This window comes from Lepidochelys kempii, chromosome 18 (genome assembly GCF_965140285.1).
Source record: "Lepidochelys kempii isolate rLepKem1 chromosome 18, rLepKem1.hap1, whole genome shotgun sequence".
Classification (NCBI taxonomy): Eukaryota; Metazoa; Chordata; order Testudines; family Cheloniidae; genus Lepidochelys; species Lepidochelys kempii.
In genome coordinates, this window is record NC_136397.1 from 17,621,518 (window position 1) to 17,647,552 (window position 26,035).

Genomic DNA, 26,035 nt, shown 5'->3' on the forward strand with positions numbered 1-26,035 from the left:
AAACTTTAAAAAAAAAAAAAAAAGTTGCAGTTCCTGCAACAAGTCTTTGCTTCCACCCTTACCTCAGTCAGCATTCAGAGATCTCTGCTCTATCCCAGCTACGGGTAATATTTTGTACCCAAGAATTAGTTGCTCTCCATGTTTTGGGCACTACCAGTGAACTGAGCCAGCCTCTAACAGCCACCCTCAAGTAGCACTGGGCAGAGAGCAATGCCTTTCAGCTGGAATTTTGATCTCATGCACCTTGAGCCAGAGGCCCAGACTCCTAAGCTAGGTCCAGTAGAGAGCCTCTGAAGTAGTTCAGTAAACAAGTGGTTTTTTGCTTAGACAAAAGCAGCTTTTATTAAAGACAATCTAGGAGTCAAACGTGCAAACCCCACCCCTACATGGACCAGGGGATTGGTCACAGCAAGGAAGGAAACAAGTGTCTTGTGCCATGACCAGGGGGACACATCTCCAGAAGTGCAGTGGCCAGGGTTAAAGCTTCAGTCTTCACCCACCTGAACAGCCCTGACCTGCTAAACTGATTTACAGTACAAGAGTCACCAGAATGGTTCAGCCTGCAGGAGCCATCCAGACATGTCCCTCCAGCTTGGAGCAAGGACTGTAACAACCCCTTTACCTGCTGTAAACAGGCCCAACTCCACTGAATGGAATGGTCTCACCTGCAACTCTTACCCATAGAGTAGGTCTTATTATGGATTTGGTTTTGGGATCCAATAGGAATAATCCCCACCCCCTTAGCTGTAGTTTTGGTAAATTGGAGTGTTTGCTAAAAGATATCATTCCCCATGTCCCGTTTCCTTCTCAGGGTTTGCAGAGGTTATTTGAACATAGCAATACCATTACATAACAGAGCTAAAAACTTCAAAATATCTGTACATGTTGGATAACAGATTTTTTTTTTAAATATACTAGTTGAAATAGTCAAAGATCTGGATGAAAACATTAATGCCAGAAGTTAAATATTGGTTGGCAATCTCATCCTGTAGTCCATGGTGTGGGTTACCATGGTAGTGTTCCCCCTTGCCCGTCTAGAAAGGAGCCGTTGTCTTTTTCACTGAGATTAGCCAGAACTGAGAGGATACCTGGGATAGCTTCTTGTATCTGCAAGGGAGCCTAGGAGGATCAAGATTAAAGAATTATTAGGAGTATCCTTGGGGAAAGGCAAGCAACAGAATTCTACTTAAGGGTGTGAAAGAGCTTCCTTAACGTTGCACTTAATATAGTTTCCTAGCTAATGAGATGTGTTAAGGCAACTGGCTCTTCAGGGCCTTCAACAGTTACAATTAGTGTTTTGTAAGAATGAACTAGAAAGCCAGCATATTTTAAGGTGTTGAAATACAAGGTTGGTCCTACTTAAAAAAATAAAGAGAGTGTCGTGACATCACTAACCATGTCTCCTCCCATGTCAGTTTGAATCCAGCCTGGGTGCAGAGAAATACAAAGGATACCATCCACTTTCAAGTCTGCAGCAAGACACCTGGTGATCATATTCAGTGCAGTCTAGAAGAGTGAAGATGGTATCAGTAGGTCAGTTTCACATATCAACTTTGAGGTCTGGAAGGAAGGCCACCCAGTTAGTACCTTGCTTCCACCCCCACCCCCCACTTGATGAGTCAGGGAGCTGTAGAAAGGTCACATCCAGAAGATGTACTTCAGACACTGGACTTCAGTTTCCTCTCACCTAGAAGATGCCAATCAAGAGCTGGCCAAAAAAGTCAATGGAGCTAGATTGGTGCAAGTGAGAGGAGAATCAGGTGCCAATCTTTTGGTCAAGTTCTGACAGATCTGGAAGTACAGTTTGACACTCACATGGAAGAGTCTTGTAATTATTCTTAGTTCAAGGGTTCTGAAAGGCTGTATTTATATAGTAGGTTGGGGGCCTGTGAGTATATAGATACAGCCTTTCAGAACCCTTGAACTAAGAATATTTACAAGACTCTTCCATCCAAGCATTTAAGACCAAAGAGAAAGAAAAGGTAACCTCTTCCTTCCCTCCCAGCCTACAGGATACCTAGATGAGTTTAATGGAGCAGTCATGGTTGTATTGAGTGTCTGAAGAAACAGATAATGTTCAATTTAGTTCTAAAGCAGCAAGGTCCTAGCACCTTAGGAGTTGAGAAGGGCATGTTGTTGCAGGAGAGGGGAGGAAGGAGGAGGAAGAATGTCTGCCATAAGGGACATTTATGTCATTTAACCCAAGCAGCCAGTATTATATTAAATCCATCCTTGGATAACAGAAACCAATACCAGATCAATCACAGTCCCTGGATGTGTAGATGTTAAAAATCCATTTACTGTGATTAGTGTCATCTTGAGAGTCTTCCACTCCTTGCAATCAGTTTAATATTGACCACCTTGCTGACGCCTTGCACTACGGGAATAGGTATATCGTAGGTCAAGGGAGCTCTCTGAAGAATGCTGGGTGAATTTAGAAGGACTATTGACAAGGCACTTACCTGGATTGTATAGTGGTTAGTTAAGGACAGCGTGTTCCATATTCTTGATGGAGATGTTTGCGGTAAAAGGGAGCTTTGTGCAGAAAGGAGGACTACAACAGCTCTCTCTAGTCTTATTTTATATTGACTAGCAAGTCTTTACCTAGTAAAGTCATCTTATACAGCATATCGAATTAACCACTATTTCTAAGATAGTTACCAGTTTAGGATCCCCCTTAGCTCAGAGCATTGCCTGGTTTCAATTGAGCACAGCGTTGGAAAACACCCACCTTCGCTATTCTATAGGGATAGACTTTGAGGAACATCTCATTTGCCGTGACCAGTTGCATGGAGGCAGCAAGCGATGACATATTGATAATGGCTGCTCGGTGACAACCCATACCGGTGCTCAACTGGGCTGCCTTCCTCAGAAGGGGAAGAAAGGCCTGCAAGAGAAAGAGGGTTCATTTGATTTAAACTTAAAATTTCAGTCTCAGCCTGACCAAGACCAATTTGGGATTAAACACACTCTTCTGTTAAGAGCACAGAGCAATACAGCCATGACAGTGTTATGCTACTAACAGACTAGTAGACCCTCTGCAGAGCTAGCTACTGATTTATGCTGACTTTAGAACCACCACAGACCTATCATTCATATGAAGCAAGCGGCTTCTCAATTTAATCCTTTGCTTATTTACAGTCCCAGAGTCTGCTCAGGGCCTGGCACTATGTACTGCTGAAGAGACACAAAGTACTCTTGTCCCACAAGACAGGGAGATTTGCATTCCACAGAAAGGCTAGAAGCTGGCTTTGAGGAGTCCACCACGTACTGTTCATTACTCAAACCAGAGGGCATGGTCAAACTTTATGTGGAGTATGACACACTCCAGGCCAGGGTTGAGACTGGCCTACTTGCCTAACTGATCTCTCTCCAGACTAGTTTAAGAGCTTTGAGAATCAGCATTAGCCAGTGACCATGCAGTTAAGCATTAGCTTGTCTCTGGAAGACTCACCAGGCTTGTACAATGTAAAGAGGCATAGGTGGGGCTCAAGACGACTTATATGGGCAGCACAGAAAGGACAGAGCCTTTTTAGTCTCTTTCACAAAGTAAACCCATGTCCTGGTCTTACCTTAGTGACCATCAACTGAGCAACTGTGTTGGTTTCATAAATGGTGAGCATTGTTTCAGCAGTGACTTCTTCCAGGGAAGCAACCACATTGATACCAGCATTGTTAATGAGGCAGTTCAGCCCTTTGTCTCCTAAGATCTCTTCCACTTCCTTGACTACTTTCTTTATGCTGTTTTCACAGACCACATCTGCCACAGGGAGGAAAGGAAACACCAGCAATGAAGTGGATTCTGTAGGACAGTGAGAGTCTGTGTGTCCAGTATGGGCTGGAAATGCAAAGCCAGTGCATCAGTCTGGCTCAGGATAGGTGTAGAAAATACACGTGGTAGAAATTTAAGTCCCACTGAAACAAGCATGGGCAGAACATTTAGGCAAGAGAAATGTTACATGGTCTATGTTGTATCACGTGTCTTCCCTTTAATGAAGGTGGGAAATAAGGGCTTCCTCACCCCAGTTTGATACACATCTGGTCGTGCATGGCCAGTCCTCTTGCTTGATTAGGCTCAGTTTTTCTTCATGCCCAGAAGGGGCTGAGTGCACCACAATTTCATGTTTGTCACATCAAGATCAGGGTACGAAGAGAACGTATGATCTCAATCCAGCACCAGGACTAGTACAGTGTGATCAAATACAAGCTAAAGGAGAGAGAAGGAGCTGAGAGTTTGGGTTCCCCCACCACCACCACCCCCGCAAGCCATTCTACATAGAGATGAGATCCAGACGAAGTGTGGATCCAAACTCTGAGGTTGTTTGAATGTGGAGTTTCGCCTCAGTCCCACTCTAGTGAGGGACTGACAATAAGTTGGCGTGCTTTAATGTGTGTGTGGGGGGGGGGCACAGGGGAAAGAGGAGTTCTCTTCAATAGGCAGTAGTCAGATGTCAAAATTGATCTCAGAAACAGTGAGTTTCAGTTAAATGTATACAGCCTGTGACAGACAAGTAAATGAACCCTGAAAGCCAAGTATTAGCATGGACCATTTCTCAAACACTAGAAGGAACCAGACTCTCACACAAGAGAGTTATAAGAAACCTGTACAGTACCAGAGATCTGGGGAGTGGCTTTACATTATTTGTGAAGAGACGTGACTTCTGATCTTCCACTCCCATGTCTCAAAAGGAACCCAACCTTGCTATGGTAACACATGGTTCAGTTTGTTAGAAGGCCCTTTCACTCACCAAGCTGGAGTAGTTTGATGTGGCTATGCTGCTTGCTGAGCTGCTGGAGTTCCTAGAAACAGAAGGAAAAAGCGAGTTGTGGTCTCGTCTGCCTGTGGTTATGGCTCAGTTTTCAGGAATGTGGAGCACTCCGGTCTAGTTAGCTTCCATGGGAGTGAAGGCACAGGCCACCTCTGAGAAATCAAGCTCTTAGTGACTCACTTAGTAAAGCTGCTAGCAGCCCCACACCAAGAGGGAACCCCGCTCAGGCTCTCCATTAGGTTAGCATGCAGAGCGTGTATGCAGCCAGTCTAGCCATCAGATGGAACACCACTGGTGAGCCCCATCCTGCGATGGGCTTCTGATAGCAGGATATCGTGACTTCTATTGCATGCAGTTGCTGGACAGACATTACACCGCTTCCCACTCAGGGGGTCAGCTCCTGAGTCACACACCCCTCCCCCCCATTATAAAATAGGGTGTTTAGTCATTTACGATTAGGGTACCTCAGCTGGCAGCAGCCCAGAAAAGCAGCACTAGCTTAAGGAGCATTTGATGTTTGAGACGGTAGAAGGGCAATCACTGGGAAGTTTTTTTTATTGTGCAAGACTCGAAACTGAATTCTTTTCAGTTCCATGCACTACAGTTCAGTTGTTCTCCACAAGACATTCACAGTGAAATTAAAGACTGAAGTTTAACTGTCTAGGGAAACAAGAAGGAGTCACTAACTTTTAGCAGGAACACAATTGCAATGGTAATCTAGCTGCCACTAGGCAGTGTCAGATTCAGGTTGATAGATCCTGGGGGAACACTGTCCCTGCTAGGCCCCAAAGCAGGGTGTAAATCCTAGCCAAATGAAACCAACAGGATGGGTGAAACCTGCCACATGGTGCTCCCCCCAGGGTGGGCTCAGAATGCTAAGCTCTGCCTACAGACTGCTCAGGAAGCCCATACAATACAGTGTAGCTATTAGTAAGGATACGATTTTCTATTTTTAAATAATAAATGTCAATAAATTTCACCCTTCCAAGCCTACATATAAACCAGGGGTCTGCTGACTCAGTCAGGCGCCATAGCTGGTGAGTTGTTGCACAAGGTGATTCTTGGCTAGCTAGATCCGTAATCAGCAAGGATGGAGGGATCTCCAACTTGAAGATATGCATGATCCTTCCAGACCACTCTGAATATAGGACACTTCTCTTTCTAATTAGGTTCCCACATTCAAAGCTAGTCCTTCTACTATGGTCCCCTCTCCTGCAGTGTGTCCCTATGTGATAGCACATTTATCACTAGAAGAACTCCCGTCCAGGGAAAAGTGAAGGGAGGGACAGTGGAGGGCTATCACTCTGGCTTTGCAATAGCAGATGCTGGTGCTTAACAATTCCCTTTGGTCACTGCAGCCTGTAGCGAACTGGGAAACTGGACTGTTCCTTTTACGTAAAAACTTTGGCAGAAGAAGAACTCTGTAGCCAGCAGGACCCACTAAACAAAATGAAGAGTCAAATCTTTTCTGGGACACTGAAATGTCTCTCTCAGACAGACACAAAGTCTTTAAGACAAAAGCTACATTCTGGAAGGCTTTGTAACTTGTTACATTTCAATCTGGGGTGGAGGCAACACCACTGATCCTGGCTTTGCCTAAGTCACGACTGACCCTGGAGTAGGCGCAGCTGACGGTATCTTAACTCGAACTTGTTAAAATAAACACAACCCAGTGACAGTGAGTGGTCACAAAAGTCTGTGGAATTCACCATCTGTGAAAAGTGCCAGGATGATACCAAAGGCCCAAGTCTTGTTTAGGAGTTCAAGAGGAATATTGAGACAAGGTTCCCAGCCGACAAGCCTTGTGCCTTATCTGTAAGGGTCACCTCAAGATGTCTGTGGGGGGAACTGAAGTCTCCACGGCTTTTTCCATCGCTCACCACCCTGAGGCTGCCAACAAGAGGGTCAGTTCTGTTTGATTCAATCACTAATCAGACTGATAGCAAGCAGCAGCTTGTTTAGGAGGAGGAGGCTTGGCATGAAACTAACTGAGCCACTGCCATATTGCGAGCGAAAAAAAAAGCCATGCGGACTATTGTACGCTTTGCTGTTTATGCTGTCCTTAACCACTGCTTTTTGAAGATTGTGAGGGCTGTGTCACAGAAAATGGCCAAACCGGAAGATGCATGTGTGTGTTTTTGCACATATTCAGAACCCCTAGAGTTTTATATCGCATGTTTGTCCCCTCACCATTCTCCAACTTAATCCTTTTAGATTTCTTATAAATAGTCTTTTTCTTAAGCAGGGTTCTGTAACTTTTTGTGCAGACCAGACGGTCAATATAAAGCTGTAAGCAGGCATCTTCCGGTTTGGTCATTTTCTTTAGAACACGGTCAGGATCGCCACTGAATTGCGCAGCATTTATCAAGGTCACCCCTTGTGCTAAATGTTCTTGGGTAAGGCACAGACATTGCATAGCATAACCTTTGGCAATAACAGTGTTTAATAAGCTTTCCAAACCCAGCTCTGCACACAGGCCCTGGAGCTTGCAGTTTATATCCACTGAAGTCCAAGTCACACAGTCATGGCGCCATTGGACTGGTGCGTCTATGACACAGCCCTCACAATCTTCAAAAAGCTTTTTCCTGAGACAGTGGTTAAGGACCGCATAGACAGCAACGCGTACAATAGTCCGCATGGCTTCTTTACGCTCACGACGTGGCACTGGCTCAGTCAGTTCCATGCCAAGCCTCCTCCTAAACTCCTCATAGCCGCATTCTTGGAGTCCTCTTCAACAATTTGTATCGGTGTTGAGCAAAAACAAGGTGGGCCCGGTTCATCTTCGCTGCTTAATGCGACGCTGTCCAGGACCTCCGGGTCCTCTAGAAAGGCGTCATCTAGCTGTTGAGAGATTTTCAGACAAGAAACAAGTGTAAGTTCCCACTGCTTGTTTTTAGATTTACACAACCCCTGGTTCCTAACCCATTACACCCCATGCTCATCCATCACTTCTTAATCATTCATTTACCTGAGCAACATCTTTTCCATTCACCTTGTCCGCCGGTGACTCCCCCGAGCTGCGTTCGCCTTCCTCCTCCAGGGGGGTGGACAACAAGAGGCCACCATGCTCATTGGGGTGTCTCACAAGCGGTTGGGTTGCAGGTTCAGGTTCCGGCATATCCATCAATGGCTGGGCCAAAGGGCTCCCCTCGTCTCTCCTGCCTCCTACTCAGAACTGTTGCTGATGTAGCGCTTTCTCCACGGATGGTCAAAGACTCTCGGGGCTAAAACAAAGTCCGAAGTCCTCACGGGGGTGGTAAAGGAGTCCATGTTTCCAAAAGTTCTAAAACACGCGTTCTTGGTAAGAGATGGCCTCTTCTGCCTGGCGCCAGGACTTACGGGGTGATGGTGCTGTGCTCTGATTGGCAGAGGGTCCTCAGAGGAGTTCTTAGAGGGGTCACTTGACCCTCTTCTGGGTGGTTCACCCCGTCCCAGAACCTGCCCTATTTTGGTCAAATCTGCTCTCGGGGCGGTCCTATGTGGCTGAAACCCCTCCTGATTGGTAGAGGGAGGTGGGAGGAGTTCTTAGAGCAGTCACATGTCACACCTTGCTTCTGGCCACGTGGCCGTCTTGACCCCGGAAGTAATACCCCCATAGGGTGGGACTTCCAGTGACACGCGGGCAGGGTTTAAGGGGTCATGGGGCAGGGTTAGGGTTTCGTTGATGGTAGGGCCCTGAGACTATTTACATGCACCTGTAATGAACCCCCTAATAATGGGCTCAGAGTAAATATGCTGGACTTCTCAATTAAGAACACCATACAAGTATATGAGGAAAGATATTCTCTGAAGAGGGGTGTTCAGGTATTTAATAGGGCTGCACTGTCCATGAAAGTGTGTTTGCAGTGATTGCACAAGTGTATTTAAACAAGTTTCTTGGGCAGTCCCAGCCTCCAAATACCTCTCCAGCGGTTCTCAAACTGTGGGTTGGTACCCCAAAGCGGGTTGTGACCCCCTTTGAATGGGGTCGCACAGGGCCGAAGCCCGAGGCCGAAGCCCTCAGGCTTCGGGCCTGGGTGGCAGGACTCAGGTTGCGGGCCCCCTGCCTGAGGCTGCAGCCCTTGAGATTCAGCTTTGCCACACACCCACCCGCCCAGAGCGATGGGGCTCAGACTGTGGCCCCTCCACCCAGGGCAGTGGGCCTTGGGCAGGTTCAGGCTTCGGTCCCCCATCCTGGGGTCGTGAAGTGATTTTTGTTGTCAGAAGGGGCTCACAGTGCAATGAAGTTTGAGAACCCCTGATAGTTATTCTACATTACAATACAGCTTCTCTGGGAGCGCTTTTAAATATTATATAGAAAGAAAGAAAGAAAAAGAAAGAAAGAAAGAAAGAAAGAAAGAAAGAAAGAAAGAAAGAAAGAGCGCAAGCTCGATTTACAGGCAATTCTTTAAGCAATTCTTATTCTCGCCAGAGACACTGAGTTGCTGCCGTCTGATGGCAGTTTAGTGGCCTGTGTTAAACAAGCTGGTGCTAGCTATCTGTGGGGAAAAAATCCAGTAGGACTAAACTTCTAAGTAGGCCTAAAACTTTGGTCAAGCTAACTGTATTTGTAAAAGCATAAGAAGAGGCTGAGGAAAATTCCACTGTGCGGCAGCTGCAACAGAACAGCTGAGGAAATGTAACCCTAACAGCTAGAAATTAGGAAAGACTCACTAACCGCAAAGAACAACCTGTCAATAACAGGAAAAGCTTGTTTTGCTATATCCCAAATAAGGAAAACTACTATTAGAGCCTGTACTATATGCCAAATAAGGGAAAATGCTGTTAAAGGAAGTGTGCTTAACAAATTGTGGTGTTCAGCTACATTAACTCCTGTATTTTCTGCTTACACAGAGCCACTAGGGCTGACTCTCCCTGTATACGTATACTTGAATAAAGTTCCTCAGGCATTTCTGATTTCAAACACAACACGTGGTTAATTTTCCACCACAAAATGTAACAAGTTACAAAGCCTTCCAGAACGTAGCTTTTGTCTTAGAGACTTTGTGTTCGTCTGAGATATTTCAGTGTCCCAGAAAAGAGTTGACTCTTCCTTTTGTTTAGTGGGTCCTGCTAGCTACAGAGTTCTTCATCTGTCCCTCCCTTCACTTTTCCCTGGACGGGTGTTCTTCTAGTGATAAATGTGCTATCACATAGGGACACACTGCAGGAGAGGGGACCATAGTAGAAGGACTAGCTTTGAATGTGGGAACCTAATTAGAAAGAGAAGTGTCCTATATTCAGAGGGGTCTGGAAGGATCATGCATGTCTTCAAGTTGGAGATCCCTCCATCCTTGCTGATTACGGATCTAGCTAGCCAAGAACCACCTTGTGCAACAATTCACCAGCTATGGCGCCTGACTGAGTCAGCAGACCCCTGGTTTATATGTAGGCTTGGAAGGGTGAAATTTATTGACATTTATTATTTAAAAATAGAACTTTCACTGTGGAGAGACCAATTGTTTCCCTTAATTGGAGTTTACAGATAGGTAAAGAAAGAAATAGGCTGCTTGAGAATTTAAAACACTCTGAAATGAGGATATTTTGTATCTTGACAACTTGTCTTTTGACAGTTACAAAGCTTTAACTTTGTGAATCTCAATGTTGATTAAATAATTGTTGTATGACACCCTCCCATTGTTTCCCACAACCATGAAAGTTTAAATAGGTAAAAATAAGAAAATAGTTATTTTTTAAGTATCGTCCATCAAAATAATAATAAAAAATTAAATTCTGCCAAGCCTATTTGCACGTGAGGGACTCCCACCAGGACATTCTCTGTGCAGGGTCCTTAACTTTGAACCCCAGGTTTTGAGGAGGGTAGAATAGGAGGAGTTCCAACAAACCAAGGTCCATTGGCTTTCAGGGCATGCTTAACTGACCATTAACTGCTCGCTCATGTTTTCCAGAACAGCACAAGTGTTTTGTTAATCCTGAATGAGTGAGCTGGAATGCAGGATTGATTTGGTGAGAGATCTGTAGCCATTTCTATTGCTCACGTAACTAGGGCAATGGGCAGGTAGTTTAAAAAAATACATTGAACAGTTCCGAATCAGACAAATCCATGCTGAAGTGGGGTATTGTACTCCTAAGAGAAGGGGTAATAGACTGCCTGCAGGCTCTCTATCCTCAGAAGTCCATTTGCTATGCACACTCTGTAGACAACATCTAGGATTTATTCAGCACAAATCAGTCTAAGCCGGCAGAGACTCACATATAAAAGTCTTCAACTGTTCTCAATTATCCCAGGGGTCAGCAAGTTACAGGAAAGAAAGACATTTGCTGCCTTCTGTAGCTGGGAGGGTTGGGTGGAGGGATCCAATGTGTTCCCAGGTCACTGGAGGAGAAGTACCTCTGGGTGTGTGCTGGCAGTGAGCCTACAGAGGGGAGGGTTACAAGAAGATCAAGCAAAATATTTAAGTCCACAAGACAGGCTTTTAAAAGCCAGTAGCAGCTTCTTTTCCACCTTTTCAGGTGCGTTCTGGAAGCAACTCAGGTCTCCTGTAATTGGATTTTTACAAGTCCAGATTAGGGAGGCCTTTCAGACATTTCCACACAAGTTCATCGTCCAGCTCAGGAGAGGACACTAGGATCAGTCCATTCTAGTCTGGTTAGCTTTTTTACATCCACTTTTCAACTGTAAGGCTACACAAGGTGCAGAACAGTGGAGAATCAGGCCCTAGGTGGGTTTTTTTTTTTTTGGGGGGGGGGGGGAGTTCCTGAACTGGATAAACATGAATTTTCCCATAGATCTACTCCATGGGTACAAAGAAGAGCACATGGCTCCTATTTATAGCCAGGTTGAAGTGAAGTAAAAAAGCCTTTGGAGGGGCAGGCTCTAACATCTTGTTGGCTGAAGCTTTGAACACTTCCAGCTCCTGCTTTACTAAAAGAAGTTGAGCTCCAGGATATTTGAGTGGGGAGTAAGGAAGAGACGATGAATAGTATTGCTTTTCTGCTCACACTTACTTAATAAGAGCTCATATCTGGCATTCAAAAAGTTAACACAAATACTGTTGCCAAGCCATGATGTTATCGTGAGTTTTGCCAAGTTTGGTGTTTAAGGCCCCAGCTGCTGAAGTCAGGAGAATCTCTCCTTTCGTTGGAAAAAAGGGAGTTTCTAGCTCTCAGGGCTGCCGGAAAAGAAGAGCTCAGACAAGACACCTTGCAGGCGCTGCCGTGCCATCTACCTTCTCATTCAAAACAAGGTTTCAAAGTCTTGAGATTTTCAGGGGCCCCACTCAGGATTTTTGAATGCTTAGTGCAGGCAACATTGTTCTCTTAATTTCTGTAATGTGTAACTTCTGTTTTCCCCTCCTCCGTAGGGTTTCAGAAGCCACCTTTTAGCAACACCCCTTGCTAGGGGGAAGGAGTGTTAATTTCAAGCCATCTTGAGAAAATATTTATTATTTGTATTGATGTAATGCTCAGAGCATTGTGCTTCAACCGGTGGCTTGTGTGCCAGATCCATCCAGCCTGCAAGGGCCTTCCAAGTGGCCCACTGCCTGGTGTCAGCTGTTCCTTCCTGCCTCCTAGGAAGCCAATCAAAACTGCTCAGAAGCTGCACAGATCTCCTCCTCCACCTCTCCCGCATCCCTGTGCCCAAGGTCACAAAGGAAATTTGGGGAAAAGCCAGGAATTGAAGCCCCATCTCCCAAGTTAATGCCCTATCAACCCTCTCAAGAGGGCATAACATAAGAATGGCCATACTGGGTCAGAACAAAAGTCCATCTAGCCCAGTATCTAGTCTGTAGATAGTGGCCAATGCCAGGTGCCCCAGAGAAAATGAACAGGTATTCATCAACTAATCCATTCCCAGTCACTCATTTCCAGCTTCTAGCAAACAGAGGCTAGGGACACCATCCCTGCTCATCCTGGCTAATAGCTATTGATGGACCTAGCCTGCATGAATTTATCTAGTACTTTTTTGAACGCTGTTATAGTCTTTGTCTTTGCAACATCCTCTGGCAAAGAGTTCCACAGGTTGACTGTGCGTTGTGTGAAGAAATACTTCCTTTGTTTGAAACCTGCAGCCTATCAATTTCATTGGGTGCCACCTAGTTCTTGTGTTTGAGGAGGAGTAAATAACACTTTCTTATTTACTTTCTCCACACCAGTCATGATTTGAGAGATCTCCATCATATCTCCCCCTTAGTCATCTCTTTTCCAAGCTGAAAAGTCCCAGTCTTATTAATCTCTCCTCATACGGAAGCTGCTCCATACCCCTAATCATTTTGCCCTTTGCTGAACCTTCTCCAATTCCAATATATCTTTTTTGAGATGGGGCGACCACATCTGCACACAGTATTCAAGATGTGGACGTACCATGGATTTATATAGAGGCAATATGATATTTTCTGTCTTCTTATCTATCCCTTAATGATTCCCAACATTCTGTTTGCTTTTCTGACTGCTGCTGCATATTGAGCAGATTTTTTTTTAGAGAACTCTCCACAATGACTCCAAGATCTTTCTTGAGTGGTAACCGCTAATTTAGACCCCATCATTTTATATGCATGAAGAATGCAGGAAGGCACACACCAGACATTCTCTGAAGTCAGCCAAGGGCAGAATTTGACCTTGCAATTAGCAGGTTCAAGGACTTATTCCAAAAGGCAAAGGCAGACCAGAGAGATACGCTGTGAAGTTTCCACCAGGATGGTTCCCCCCTCCCCCTTCTGTGAAAACAGGGTGGGCCACAAATTATTATCCCACTTGCAAGTTAGATACCTCAAAGCTACGATTAGTAATCACTTGCAACAAATGAAGTCTGGAGAGTGCCTGGACAAAGAAGTCAAGTCTATACTCACAACATTGTAATAGGAACGCCGATTGAAAGGGGGGCAGAGGAATCTAATGAATTGGCTGAGAAGGTTTCAAGAATACAGATTTAAGTCTACAAATGAATCCATTTGGGTAGTGATAAGTGAGCTGATCCCAACCTGAAGGAAAGAGGGATTAAAAAAATAAAAATAACACTGACATATAGACATGAAGCAAGACTGAAATACACCAAGGCAATAAACTCTTTGTCTAGCGGAGCAAAAATCCCATCACACAAAAGGCAAGGGAATCAGTGCAACAGAAGAGATCCAGGAGACTAGTACTGGTTGAGGAGGCTTTCAGGAATCAGGGGCAGTTAGCAGGAATTTACCTATCCAGCCTTGAGTGAATGAGGGAACAAGGTTAGTGACTTTGAGGGAGGTTTGAGATGGGGCAGCTGTATAAGTAGACTGCTTTCCAGATGTGCCTTCCAGCTAAGAAAGGAGCTCTGGCCTCAGCTCTGGAATGTACAAGAGCCCTCGCAATGCCTCCTTAATTACGTCTGCGTCTTGTGCCCAGGAAAGGTGGAGTGTTACAAGCACTAATCAAGTCAGTAGCTCCCCAGTGCATAAATGGGACCGATCCCGACCCACCTCGGAGTTAGATATCAAGCAGAAAGTTTAAAAAACCAAACCCACCCACCCACTCCTTAGGGAGTATAGCCAGTTTCCCAGCAGGTTGATCGTTTGGAAGAGGACTTGTGCCGCACCAGGGACGCGGCAAACACGGAACTTCTCCCCCCCCCCAGGACTGATCCTTGGGTTTTGCCCTGATCCACACCCCGGAGCCCCATGGGGAACAGAGAGCCCCCACCCCACCCCCGGCAGGGGTGCTGGGACAATTTGTATACTGGGGGGGGGGGTGCTGAGAGCCATTGAACCAAACTGTAAACCCTGGATGTGATGGAAACCCCACTTCAAGTCAGGGGGTGCAGCAGCAGAAGCCCCCCCCGGCACCCCTAGTTCCAGCCCCTCTGCCCCAGGGCTGCCCCCCTCGCCTCCCTGGGCGTGCGCGAACACCCCCGGGACCGCCAGGCGAGCTGGCCCCGGGGGAGGGGGGTGTCTCGGCAGGGCCCCTCCCGTTTTACCAGCGCCTTCTCCGGGTAGCGGCAGGTGGCGATCACCCAGTCGGGAGCGGGGCTGGCGTCCGCCAGCCCCCGCACCAGCCCCAGCCCGATGCCCCGGCTGCAGCCGGTGATGAGCACGGAGCGGCAGCGCTGCTGAGCCATGCTGGGGGCGGGCGCCGAGGACACGGGCCGGCCGGCTGCGGGCGGGGCGGCTTTAAACCCAGCCCGGGGTCTGGGGGCGGGGGGGGGGAGGAACCGGGGCCTCGCCCCCGCCCACCCAGGGCCCCACCCCCTGGCTGCTCCCCTCCAGGGTCCCCTCCCTCACTCCCACCAGCTGCTCGTCCCATATCCCCCAATCCCATCCTAGGGTCCCCTCCCGCTCCCTGCCCCCAGGGGATCTCGGCATCTCGCCCGCTAGCTGCCCCGCCGCACCCCAGCCCCATCGCCTCCCAGGGTCCCGTCCCACCCCACCCCACCCCACTCATCCCAATCCTATTCCCCTCCCAGGGTCCCCCACCCCACCCCACTCATCCCAATCCCCTTTCAGGGTCCCAGCCCACCCCACTCATCCCATTCCCCTCCCAGGCTCCCCCACCCCACCTCACTCATCCCAATCCCCTTTCAGGGTACCACCCCACCCCACTTATTCCAATCCCATTCCCCTCCCAGGCTCCCCCACCCATCCCAACCCCATTCCCCTCCCAGGCTCCCCCACCCATCCCAACCCCATTCCCCTCCCAGGATCCTCCACCCCACCCCACTCATCCCAATCCCCTCTCAGGGTACCACGCCACCCCACTCATTCCAATCCCATTCCCCTCCCAGGCTCCCCCACCCATCCCAACCCCATTCCCCTCCCAGGCTCCCCCACCCCCACCCCCCTCATCCCAATCCCAATCCCATTCCCCTCCCAGGATCCTCCACCCCATCCCACTCATCCCAATCCCCTTTCAGGGTACCACCCCACCCCACTCATCCCAATCCCATTCCCCTCCCAGGCTCCCCCACCCCACCTCACTCATCCCAATCCCCTTTCAGGGTACCACCCCACCCCACTCATTCCAATCCCATTCCCCTCCCAGGCTCCCCCACCCATCCCAACCCCATTCCCCTCCCAGGCTCCCCCACCCATCCCAACCCCATTCCCCTCCCAGGCTCCCCCACCCCCACCCCCCTCATCCCAATCCCAATCCCATTCCCCTCCCAGGATCCTCCACCCCACCCCACTCATCCCAATCCCCTCTCAGGGTACCACGCCACCCCACTCATTCCAATCCCATTCCCCTCCCAGGCTCCCCCACCCCCTACTCCCCTCATCCCAATCCCAATCCCATTCCCCTCCCAGGATCCTCCACCCCACCCCACTCATCCCAATCCCCTCTCAGGGTACCACCCCACCCCACTGATTCCAATCCCATTCCCCTCCCAGGCTCCCCCACCCATCCCAATCCCATTCCCCTCCCAGGCTCCCCCACCTCCACCCCCCTCATCCCAATCCCAATCCCATTCCCCTCCCAGGGTCCTCCACCCCACCCCACTCATCTCAATCCCCTCTCAGGGTACCACCCCACCCTACTCATTCCAATCCCATTCCCCTCCCAGGGTCCCCCACCCCACCCCACCCCAGCCCACCCCACCCCACTCATCCCAATCCCCTCTCAGGGTCCCACCCCACTCATCCCAATCCCATTCCCCTTTCGGGGTACCAGCGCAACCCATTCCTTCCCCAGGCCCCCAGCTCATCTCCTTCCCCAGCCCCCCTTGAAAATCTCCACCCACTGCCCCCTCTCTCCTTTCAGCCCTTCATCCCGCCCCACACCCTCTGCTGGGCCCCTCATCCCATTTGCTCCCCGTCCTGCTTCGTGAGCTGCACTTCCCTCCCCAGGGCCCTTATCCCATCCTGCCCCCCCTCCCCAGGCCTTCCCCTCCAGTAAGTGGGGTGAGACGAGGGCTTGACAGCTCATCATCATTCCAGTGTCCCCATAGAGAGAGCCCCGTTCCCCCAGAGATGCCATTTCTCTGCTGTCTTTTCACCCTTTCCATGGGTAGCCCCTGGGCTGAGAGCGCTTGGTCAAGTGGAAAAGTCGCAGGCTGAACAGGAAAGAAAAGATCAGTTCCCAACACATGTGCTGCAGCTGCAGCTAATAAAACACATTCCTCAGCGTGAAGCCGTTTGTTTGGTCTTGGGGGCCACTGTAACCAAAGAGGAGGCCCCTGGGCAATGCAATCAGAAATGAATGGTCGGGGGGGGGGGAGGGGTTCTGTTGAAAAAACAAATGTGCTCAGGAATTGATTAGATTTCCATGGAGGAAGGAGAATTTTTTTTTTCTTCCCCACCATGGAAAGCTTTCTCTCCCTCTCTCTGCTCTTTCAGGGTCACAACCCCCCTCTTTGTGACGGGCTGAGGCGTCCGGCTGCCAAGTGGGGTAAATGGTGAACCCATTCAGCATTAATATTTATATTACAGTAGCAATTAAAGGCCCCAGCCAAGGATAGGGCCCCGGGGAGCTACCTTCCATTCCCTACCCACCCCTGGTCCTCCAGTGATGTAGGTCAGTATTATTCTCCTCTCGTTTTACAGATGGGGAAACTGAGGTGCAAAGAAGTTAAATAACTTGCCTGCATTCTCTGTTAGGTGGAGCTGAAATAGATCCCAGGAGTTCTGACTTCAGCACCCTGCATTGCACCAACCCGTTCTTTGTTGGTTTCTTTGTTATTTCTGCTTAAGAGAAACCACTCTGATAGCTCTAAATAATGTTTGGGATCTGCAAATCTTCATCATTGCTGGCCAGCCCGAGAGAAGGATTGCTATTCATTTATTCATCCCAAGATCTTCTTCCACCTGTACTGGGGTGGGTGGGGAGCTCATTTCTGATTTCTCATATCTAAGGCACCTCAACACAAGAAAGGGCTTGAGTAAAAGCTGCACTGACTAGTCAGATAGCCTCTTGTATGAGATCTTTGAATCTGTCTCATGTAAAGAGGCACATAGGTATGGTAGCCAGTTTATTCCTTATATGCTAAGTCTCTGTACACAACATCAGAACCACGTCAAGGCTTCCATCTTCCCATTACTTGCTTGCAGGCCTGTCAAAATCAGTCAGAGAACATTCAGTGTCCAAAATACCCAGCTGATTTACTCTGTGTGAGTGAAAGGAGTCAGATCCTGCCGAACTGTAGTGCTGGGAATAGTCTCCATATTCATGGAGGCAGCTACTGATACTGGTGGGTAGAGCGTCAGGCCCTGCTTCAACAAAGCTCTGAACCATGTGCTAACTTTAAGCAAAGAAAAGGACAAGTTCTGAGAAGTAGAAGGTTCTTTCCAACAGGGCAGATTGTGCAGGGAAAAGTACATTAGATTATGTGTATTAAATTGTGGTATTTTTATCGCATCACACATACATATGACACTTCATAAACATACAGTCAGAGTGATAGCTAGCACAGAATAGCCCTTTTCATGGATACATCTTACAGCACTTTACAAAGGTGGGAAAGCATTACTGGCCCCATTGTGCCGATGGGAAACAGGCAAAAGGTGAAGTGACTTGCCCAAGGGCATAGAGTGAGTCAGTGACAAAGATGGTAATAGACGCCAGGTCCCTGATTCCCAGTGATGTGCTCTATGTGCTGGATCATACACCCTCATAAGACAGGTTACCTGCCCCAAAGAGCATACAGTCCTGAACAGAGCTTTATGGGGTTTTCAAATGCTTTCAAGTTAATGTGTAATTAAAGACACAGGGCCAGATTCTCAGTGGGTGTAAGCCAGCATAGCTCCACTGAAGTCAATGCAGCTTCACCAATTTACACCAGCTGAGAAGCTGGCCCATAGCTCCCATGCAGAACATCAGCTGCCCCGACCTAAGTTGGAGTAGGTGACCTGGTTCAGAGTATTCCCGGCTGATTGTTGCTAGGCAGCCTCACTAGAAACAGGTGTTTCTGTTGTCCCTGTCCCAGGTGCTAGCTAGCAACCTTATCCAGCTGCCTTTCTTCTTAAACACAATCCAAAATTCAACCAAAAGGATTTATTTGGCAGAGCGTAAAATCAGGGAGTTGGGGGCGAAAGGCGGATCCCATATCTCTAGCCCACAAGTTGAAGCCAGTGGAGCTGTGTCATTTCACAAGATCTGAGCCTCTGCCCCCTAATAATTATCAATACATCCATCATCCTGCAGCAGGGGCCGCATGTTGGTGGTGGATAAAATGGAATGCTCCCCATGTGCATATGGGACATGAGCCGACTCAAGGGAAAGACACCCTTTGATTTTAACAGGCTTTGGGTCAAGTCTATAGGGCTGCCCTATACACATGGATTAGTTGGGAGAGGCCACAAGAAATGTCCTCTCCTTCCAGTGTACTCACCGTAATCTGTCTTTGTATAAATTATTATTCTCTCCATCCATTAAGACTGGGCTAACTAACTTCACACGCAGTTTGTACAGGCATAGGTTTCCTCTCAACCATGCGCCTTACAGGACATGTCTACACTGCAATAAAAGACCTGCAGCATGGCTGTGGCTGGCCTAAGTCAGCTGACTCAGGCTTGCAAGGCTGTGCTCTGGGACTATAAAATTATAGTGTAGACATTCAGCCTAGGGCTGGACCCTGAGGTCGGAGACCCTGCCGGGTGGAGGGTCTCAAATCCTGGGCTCCAGCCCACACTCAAATGTCTACATTGCTCTAGTTAGCCCTTCAGCCTGAGCCCCACAAGCCGGAGTTAGCTGACTTGGGCTCTGAGACCCAGTGCTGTGGGGTTTTTATTGCAGTGTAGACACACCCACAGTCACTCAGAGGCACAGGGGGATGGACAACAATCCTTGGACCCAAGGGCCACCTGCTGGTTATGAATTCAAGTTCTGCTCTTGGCTGATTTCAGAGAATGTCTGATGAGTGCACTTCTGCATTCTTTGGAGAAGAAAGATGAGCTAGTGGTTAGGACATTGACATGAAACACCTGGGTTCAATTCCTGGCTTCCCGTGTGACCTTGGGCAAGTCACCTTGTCTCTGTGTGCCTCAGTTCACCTACCTGTACAATGGGGAGGATAGCACTGCTCTGCCTCACAGGGGTGTTGTGAGGACCAATACATTAAAGAGCTGTGCTCATGGTAACAGGGTTACTGTGAGTACCATAGACAGATTGTAAATGATCCTCCATAACAGCACCCTCAGGGAGGGATTTTCAACTCTAGCATCCTTTCAGGCACATCAGTTTCAAGGCTGTATCCGAATGTTGTCCATTGACATTTCTCTGATGTCGGGTTGGCTCCCCGGTGGCAAGATTGCCTAGTGAGTGAGTTACAGGCACTCGGGATTTGCTCAAGGTTCAGTGACTTTGGAAATAGTAATGCCTGGGGACTGAATGCCCTGACAGTGATGGGTAATATAGTTGCTTATCAAAGCTTGACTCAGTCTTGCAGATAAGAGGTTGATTTCATGCAGGGAGCTGGGAACAAACACATCCTCACCCATGCATAAAGGCAACCGCTCACGCACACACACACAAACCAACAGCCAGGGCCAATTTCAAGAGGTCCCAGACCATGCAAACAATCCAGCCTTGGGTGTGCTCAACATGCTTTGTTTAAGGTGGATCCTGGGATTAGATTCTACTGCTCCCTGCAAATGGAAGGGAGCGATTCCTCTTCCTGTGCAGACGGGATGTGGTATGACCCAACAGTGAAGCAACAATGTGTACTGATACCTGCACCTTCTCCTTACCAAACAAAGCCCCTGGAGGCACTATGTTCCAGGGGCATCCCTCTCCCGCTCTCATCTGTTTCATCGATGTGTTGATTTGGGAACAATACTTTCTGTAAGTTAACAAAGGCATTTTGTGGCTTTGGGGGATTTTCGAGAACTCCCCTTCATCCTTAACGTTTCTCAGTTGTCGTCTTGGTGGGTGTCCTTTTTTCAGCCCTTGCTGTCTGGACAGGCCATCGGAGTCAGACATCGCTGGAGTGCTGCACCACTGAGTGGATTCAGCAGCAGAGCATGGCCTGCCAGCCATCCTCTGGGTGAATGTGTATACTGGTATTTCTGTTCTACATTCATGAAGGATACATTCCTGTAGATCTTTGCCATGCCTGCCACCCAAGTTGAAGGGTCAGAAACATTTTCAGTGTACGTTTTCAGTGTACTGTACACAGAACTGTAAATAATACTTTGCCTTCCTCAAGCGCTTTTCATCTGAGGATCACAAAGCCTTTGAGAAATATTAACAACTGCAGCCTCACAGCTTGCCTGTGAGGGTCAGTAAGTATTATCTGGAGGAAATGATGCACAGAGAGGTGAAGTCACTTGTCCGAGGCTACATGGAAGCTCAATAGCAGAGATTAGAATCCAGCTCTGAGTCCTGAACTCCCAGGCCCTTGCATTAGCTACGAGGCTGGGATGGCTCATATACGGAGAGCAGTTCATGAATCACTGAAATTTTGCTTTACAGGGGTTTATACAGATGTTTTCTTTCATTTCAAATAAACCCAAAGCTTAAGCAAAACTCCACGGAACGTGCTTCCTCCTGTTGGGGACACGGGAGCATGGCCACTAGGTAACTTGAGGGGAATGAAGACCACGAGTGTCGATGAAGCCCCCTCACACTAGGCCCAAGTGTCCTTGGCCCCCCCACCTGGAGGCACTCACAGCAGTTATGCTGAAGATCTGCAACAATATGTTGCACAGTCAGGATGCCTGAAACTAAACAAGGCCAAACAAGGCAGATATGGCAGAACAATGCTGAATAAAGCAGCTTTATGTATGGTTTAACAGATGGTACAGAGAACAAGGGAACTAGCTGGGAACTGGATTGGCTGGCTATATGGATACTTAGGGCAGCTTGCTATTGGATAAGTATGCTGAAGAAAGGATGTATAAAAGCCTGTGTAACTTCCTGCTCTGGGTGCAGGATTTGAGATTCTATTCTCCCTGTACCTTTTTGAAGCTTCAAATAAACTTTTCTGCTTCTCCACCCCATTGTGATTATTGGGTGATGCACACCGGACAACGAACCTTGCTGTTGTTCACCTCTGGCACTGGGTGCCGGCAACACTCCAGTTCAACTCAGCAAAACCATGAGAAACAACAACCTGTATTGGGCATGGATGCAAAGCCATGAACTGTCCTTCTCAGAGTTCCCAAACGTTACTGAACCTTTCAGCACATCTGGCCTGCTTCATGCTTTCAGTGAAAATGTGAAAGGAGGTGAGTTTCATGTGATTTCAGGGTCAGGTGCAAGCATTTTATTGGCCAAATGGGCAACTGTCACAACACATTTCCACAGGCTGTTCGCTTTCATTGAAATCATTGGCAAAACTCCCATTGGCTTCAACGGGAGCAGCATTTGGGCTATGCTGGATAATTTATGGGGCCCTCTGATCCTCATTTATACAGTAGAGCTGAAGTCTTCAAGGTTGCCTGAGAGATTTGGGCACCCAATTACCCTTCAAATCAACAAGGATCAAGCATCCAATTGCCTTCGGAGACTTTGAAAACCTCAGCCCATGTTATTCGAATCCATGTGCTATGTCACCAATTGGCCTGTTATTCTGCAAATCTCCCCTTAAGAACACACTTCCTGTTTGAGTACACTGTCTGGGGACATTATTCTGTTGCACTCACCCAGGAGGGAAAATATGTTCTTTGTTGACTGTTCCTTTCTTTGTTGATCTAGAGCAAACATAGGTGTGAGGACAAGAACTTCTGCCTATCCAACAACAGTCACAGCTGCTGCATCCATTTATTAGGAAACATCAGCCAAGTAACCCTGGTTAAATATTTTCCTTTGACACAGGAGCCCTTAGCTCAGGAGAGAAAGTCTTATCTATGGGACCACTGATAGCCCACAATCTCAGTGATGATCAATGAGGTGGTTTGTTTGGTGTTAGTTGAATGCCAGATCTCCCGCTTTGGGCCTGGGTTAAACATGAGGAGCAGCAAATGCTTATTCCTTGTCTGCACTGCACCCCACAGTCACATGAGTTAACACGTGCGAGGACACAATTACAAACTCTAGCACAGACAAGCCCTTTAAGCACAGCCCTCTAAATGTTATTAATGACCATTAGCACTTACATCGAGTTTTCTTCTTCAAGTCACTAGTACTGATATTAACTGTTAATGCCTCTCTCTCTTGGCGCTCAGTCCTGCCAGGTGCCAAGCAGCCTGGCTGTGACCCAGTGAAGCATTTAGGCATGTGCTTGACTTTAGACACTTGAGTAGCCCCATTGACTTCCAGGAAAATTAGGGCTTAATTGACACTCATTTAAGCTAATGGCAAAACTCCCCTTTACTTCCATGGGGCAAGATCAGGCTCTTACTCCCATGGTTTAAGGTAAGCGCATGTTTAAGTACTTTGCTGAATTGGGGCCAGACTGCTCAGCACCTGGCAGGAGCATGTTTGTACTCCACTTTTCATGTAGACGTCTCCAAGCACTCTGCTAAAATGAGGATCATTGGCCCCCATTTTATAGATGAGGAAACTGATGCCCTGTATTGCTTCCCCTGTACATCACAGCACCCATGGGAAAGGCTGTCTTGGCTCTTGTCTTGTGGAGAGTCAGAGCATTACGGACCAGAAGCCAATCGAAAAAGAACGCCGTTCATCAAGAGCACATTTCACTAGTGAGTCAATACAAAACCCAAACGCAATGTTCACATGTCATAGATTCCGAGGCCAGGAAGGACCATTGTGATCGTCTAGTCTCACCTCCTGCAGAGCACAAGCCATAGGACCTCCCTGAATTAATTCCTGTTTGAACCAGAGCAGATCTTTGAGAATAACATCCACTCTCCATTCAAAATACCAAGCCTGCAAAAGTCAGGAAAGTGAAAAAAATAAAAAGGCAGGTTGCTCCTACCAGGGCTGTCCCTGGGGCGGTGCAGGGCCCTCCCCACTAGTCTTCCTTGCCATCCACACGGCGTGCCCGCCCTCCCACCCGCCTCCTCACCCCCCTCCTGCCTGCCCACCTGTCCCACGCCTCCCTGTTCACTTCCTCACCTTGCTCGCCTGCCCGCCTACTCACCTGAATATCGGGACAAATGGCATCCCGATCGGACATCGGTTGGGATGCGGGACAAAGGGCTAAATATAGGGACAGTCCTGATTTTATCAAAGCAAGGGGCCCCCCAAAGCAGAGGGCCCAGGGCAGTCGCCCCGATTCACCCTACCCAAGGGACGGCTCTGGCTCCTACCTTAGCAAGGAGCCATGTTCCACAGACATGGTGCTGCATCCAAGTTTACATTTAAGCGAAACAAGCGAAACCAGGAACAGAACATCCCACATCCATGCAACGGGGCCAAGTTAACATTGTAGGAGCCTGAACTTTTGGAACTTCCTGACTTTTCAGTGCTTGGAATTATTTTAACTGCAGACAGCAAAATCAGTGGGGAGCGAGGGGAGGAGCCTTATGTGAGATTTTTCTGGCTTTGTGAAGAAACGAATCTGACAGGAGAGTGGGAGAACAGAAGGGAAGAGAGCAGGAAAAGCTGGAAGCTTGCACATTCCTTCAGCTCTGTGAGCAAATTGATCTGGCCCTGTTCAGCTTGTTGAATGTCCAGGTTCAGAGCAGAGGCGTCCTTGATTCTGGGACTATGCAAAAGACTCCCAAACCTGACAGCTCTCTTCTCCATGGGGTTCATAAATACGGCCTGCCCTCAGCTCTGGGACTGTCCTTTGACCAGCATTGCCATCAACATCTCCCCACACACCCCACTTTCTGTGCTGACCAAGCAGAAGTGGACAAGCTGGGAAAACTGTGGATGCTGTGATGAGGTGTGTACCCCACTCCAGCCCTGATAGGGTTAGCGGGGGCCTGATAGGCCAGTTAATGAACCCTGGCCAGGTAACCTAAGAGTGAATCCCGGCTGGGCCAGCACTATAAAGCCATCTACTATGAGGCCATCTTAAGGGCCGACTGGAATTGAACTTTCCTGCGCTCTCTCTCAGATGTGCTGGGGAACATTGTGTGCCCTTTGCCCGCAGGATCTTGCACATTTAAAGGGATGATCAGGACCCTGGTGATCTGCTGCTGGCAGGCCCATGCTAAGATAGGTTGGCCCCAAGCTCACCTCATTCCAGCCTCCCCTCCTTCCCCTTAACGGGACAGGAGGGATGGAAAAACCTGCATTCCATCCTCCGGCAGAACACCCACTGAAGACCACGAGAGCGGCCCCCCGTGAGCAGGAGATGTCAAGGGAGCTAGTGTCATCATCTCCTATGTCCCAGGAGCACTGGGACACTAAAAAGGTGAGCACCTTCTGAAGCAAATGCAAATGGGATTCGCCACCTGCTCAGAAACGTTTCTGAACAGCAAACAACAGCCCATTCCAAGGGCAAAGTCATGGCCTGCAATACCTGTTATCATGAGGACAGGTTTCAGAGTAACAGCCGTGTTAGTCTGTATTCGCAAAAAGAAAAGGAGGACTTGTGGCACCTTAGAGACTAACCAATTTATTTGAGCATGAGCTTTCGTGAGCTACAGCTCACTTCATCGGATGCATACCGTGGAAACTGCAGCAGACTTTATATACACACAGAGAATATGAAACAATACCTCCTCCCACCCCACTGTCCTGCTGGTAATAGCTTATCTAAAGTGATCATCAAGTTGGGCCATTTCCAGCACAAATCCAGGTTTTCTCACCCCCCCACCCCCATACACACACAAACTCACTCTCCTGCTGGTAATAGCTCATCCAAACTGACCACTCTCAAAGTTTAAATCCAAGTTAAACCAGAACATCTGGGGGGGGGAGGGGTAGGAAAAAACAAGGGGAAATAGGCTACCTTGCATAATGACTTAGCCACTCCCAGTCTCTATTTAAGCCTACATTAATAGTATCCAATTTGCAAATGAATTCCAATTCAGCAGTTTCTCGCTGGAGTCTGGATTTGAAGTTTTTTTGTTTTAAGATAGCGACCTTCATGTCTGTGATTGCGTGACCGGAGGGATTGAAGTGTTCTTCACTGTTCTCCGACTGGAGAATCACACTTCAATCTCTCTGGTCACGCAATCACAGACATGAAGGTCGCTATCTTAAAACAAAAAAACTTCAAATCCAGACTCCAGCGAGAAACTGCTGAATTGGAATTCATTTGCAAATTGGATACTATTAATGTAGGCTTAAATAGAGACTGGGAGTGACTAAGTCATTATGCAAGGTAGCCTATTTCCCCTTGTTTTTTCCTACCCCTCCCCCCCCCCCAGATGTTCTGGTTTAACTTGGATTTAAACTTTGAGAGTGGTCAGTTTGGATGAGCTATTACCAGCAGGAGAGTGAGTTTGTGTGTGTATGGGGGTGGGGGGGTGAGAAAACCTGGATTTGTGCTGGAAATGGCCCACCTTGATTATCATGCACATTGTGTAAATAGTTGTCACTTTGGATGGGCTATCACCAGC

General features: G+C 48.0%; 1 protein-coding gene across 3 annotated transcripts; it reads right to left on the reverse strand.

The window, feature by feature from the left end:
- Positions 1 to 315: 315 nt before the first annotated feature.
- On the reverse strand, positions 316 to 14,811 carry LOC140900072 (C-signal). Of its 3 annotated transcripts, none has more exons than XM_073316648.2 (6): positions 14,659 to 14,811; positions 4,749 to 4,800; positions 3,573 to 3,760; positions 2,732 to 2,887; positions 1,396 to 1,506; positions 316 to 1,119 (listed from the first exon to the last, which is right to left on the reverse strand). In XM_073316648.2, exons 1-6 carry the CDS (start codon positions 14,797 to 14,799, stop codon positions 1,006 to 1,008), a joined length of 762 nt encoding a protein of 253 aa, XP_073172749.2. In that variant the 5' UTR covers positions 14,800 to 14,811; the 3' UTR covers positions 316 to 1,005. The 3 variants fall into 3 exon arrangements, with proteins under 3 accessions (XP_073172749.2, XP_073172748.2, XP_073172747.2); XM_073316647.2 differs by having other exon boundaries at positions 3,573 to 3,802; XM_073316646.2 differs by having other exon boundaries at positions 3,573 to 3,838.
- Positions 14,812 to 26,035: the final 11,224 nt, after the last annotated feature.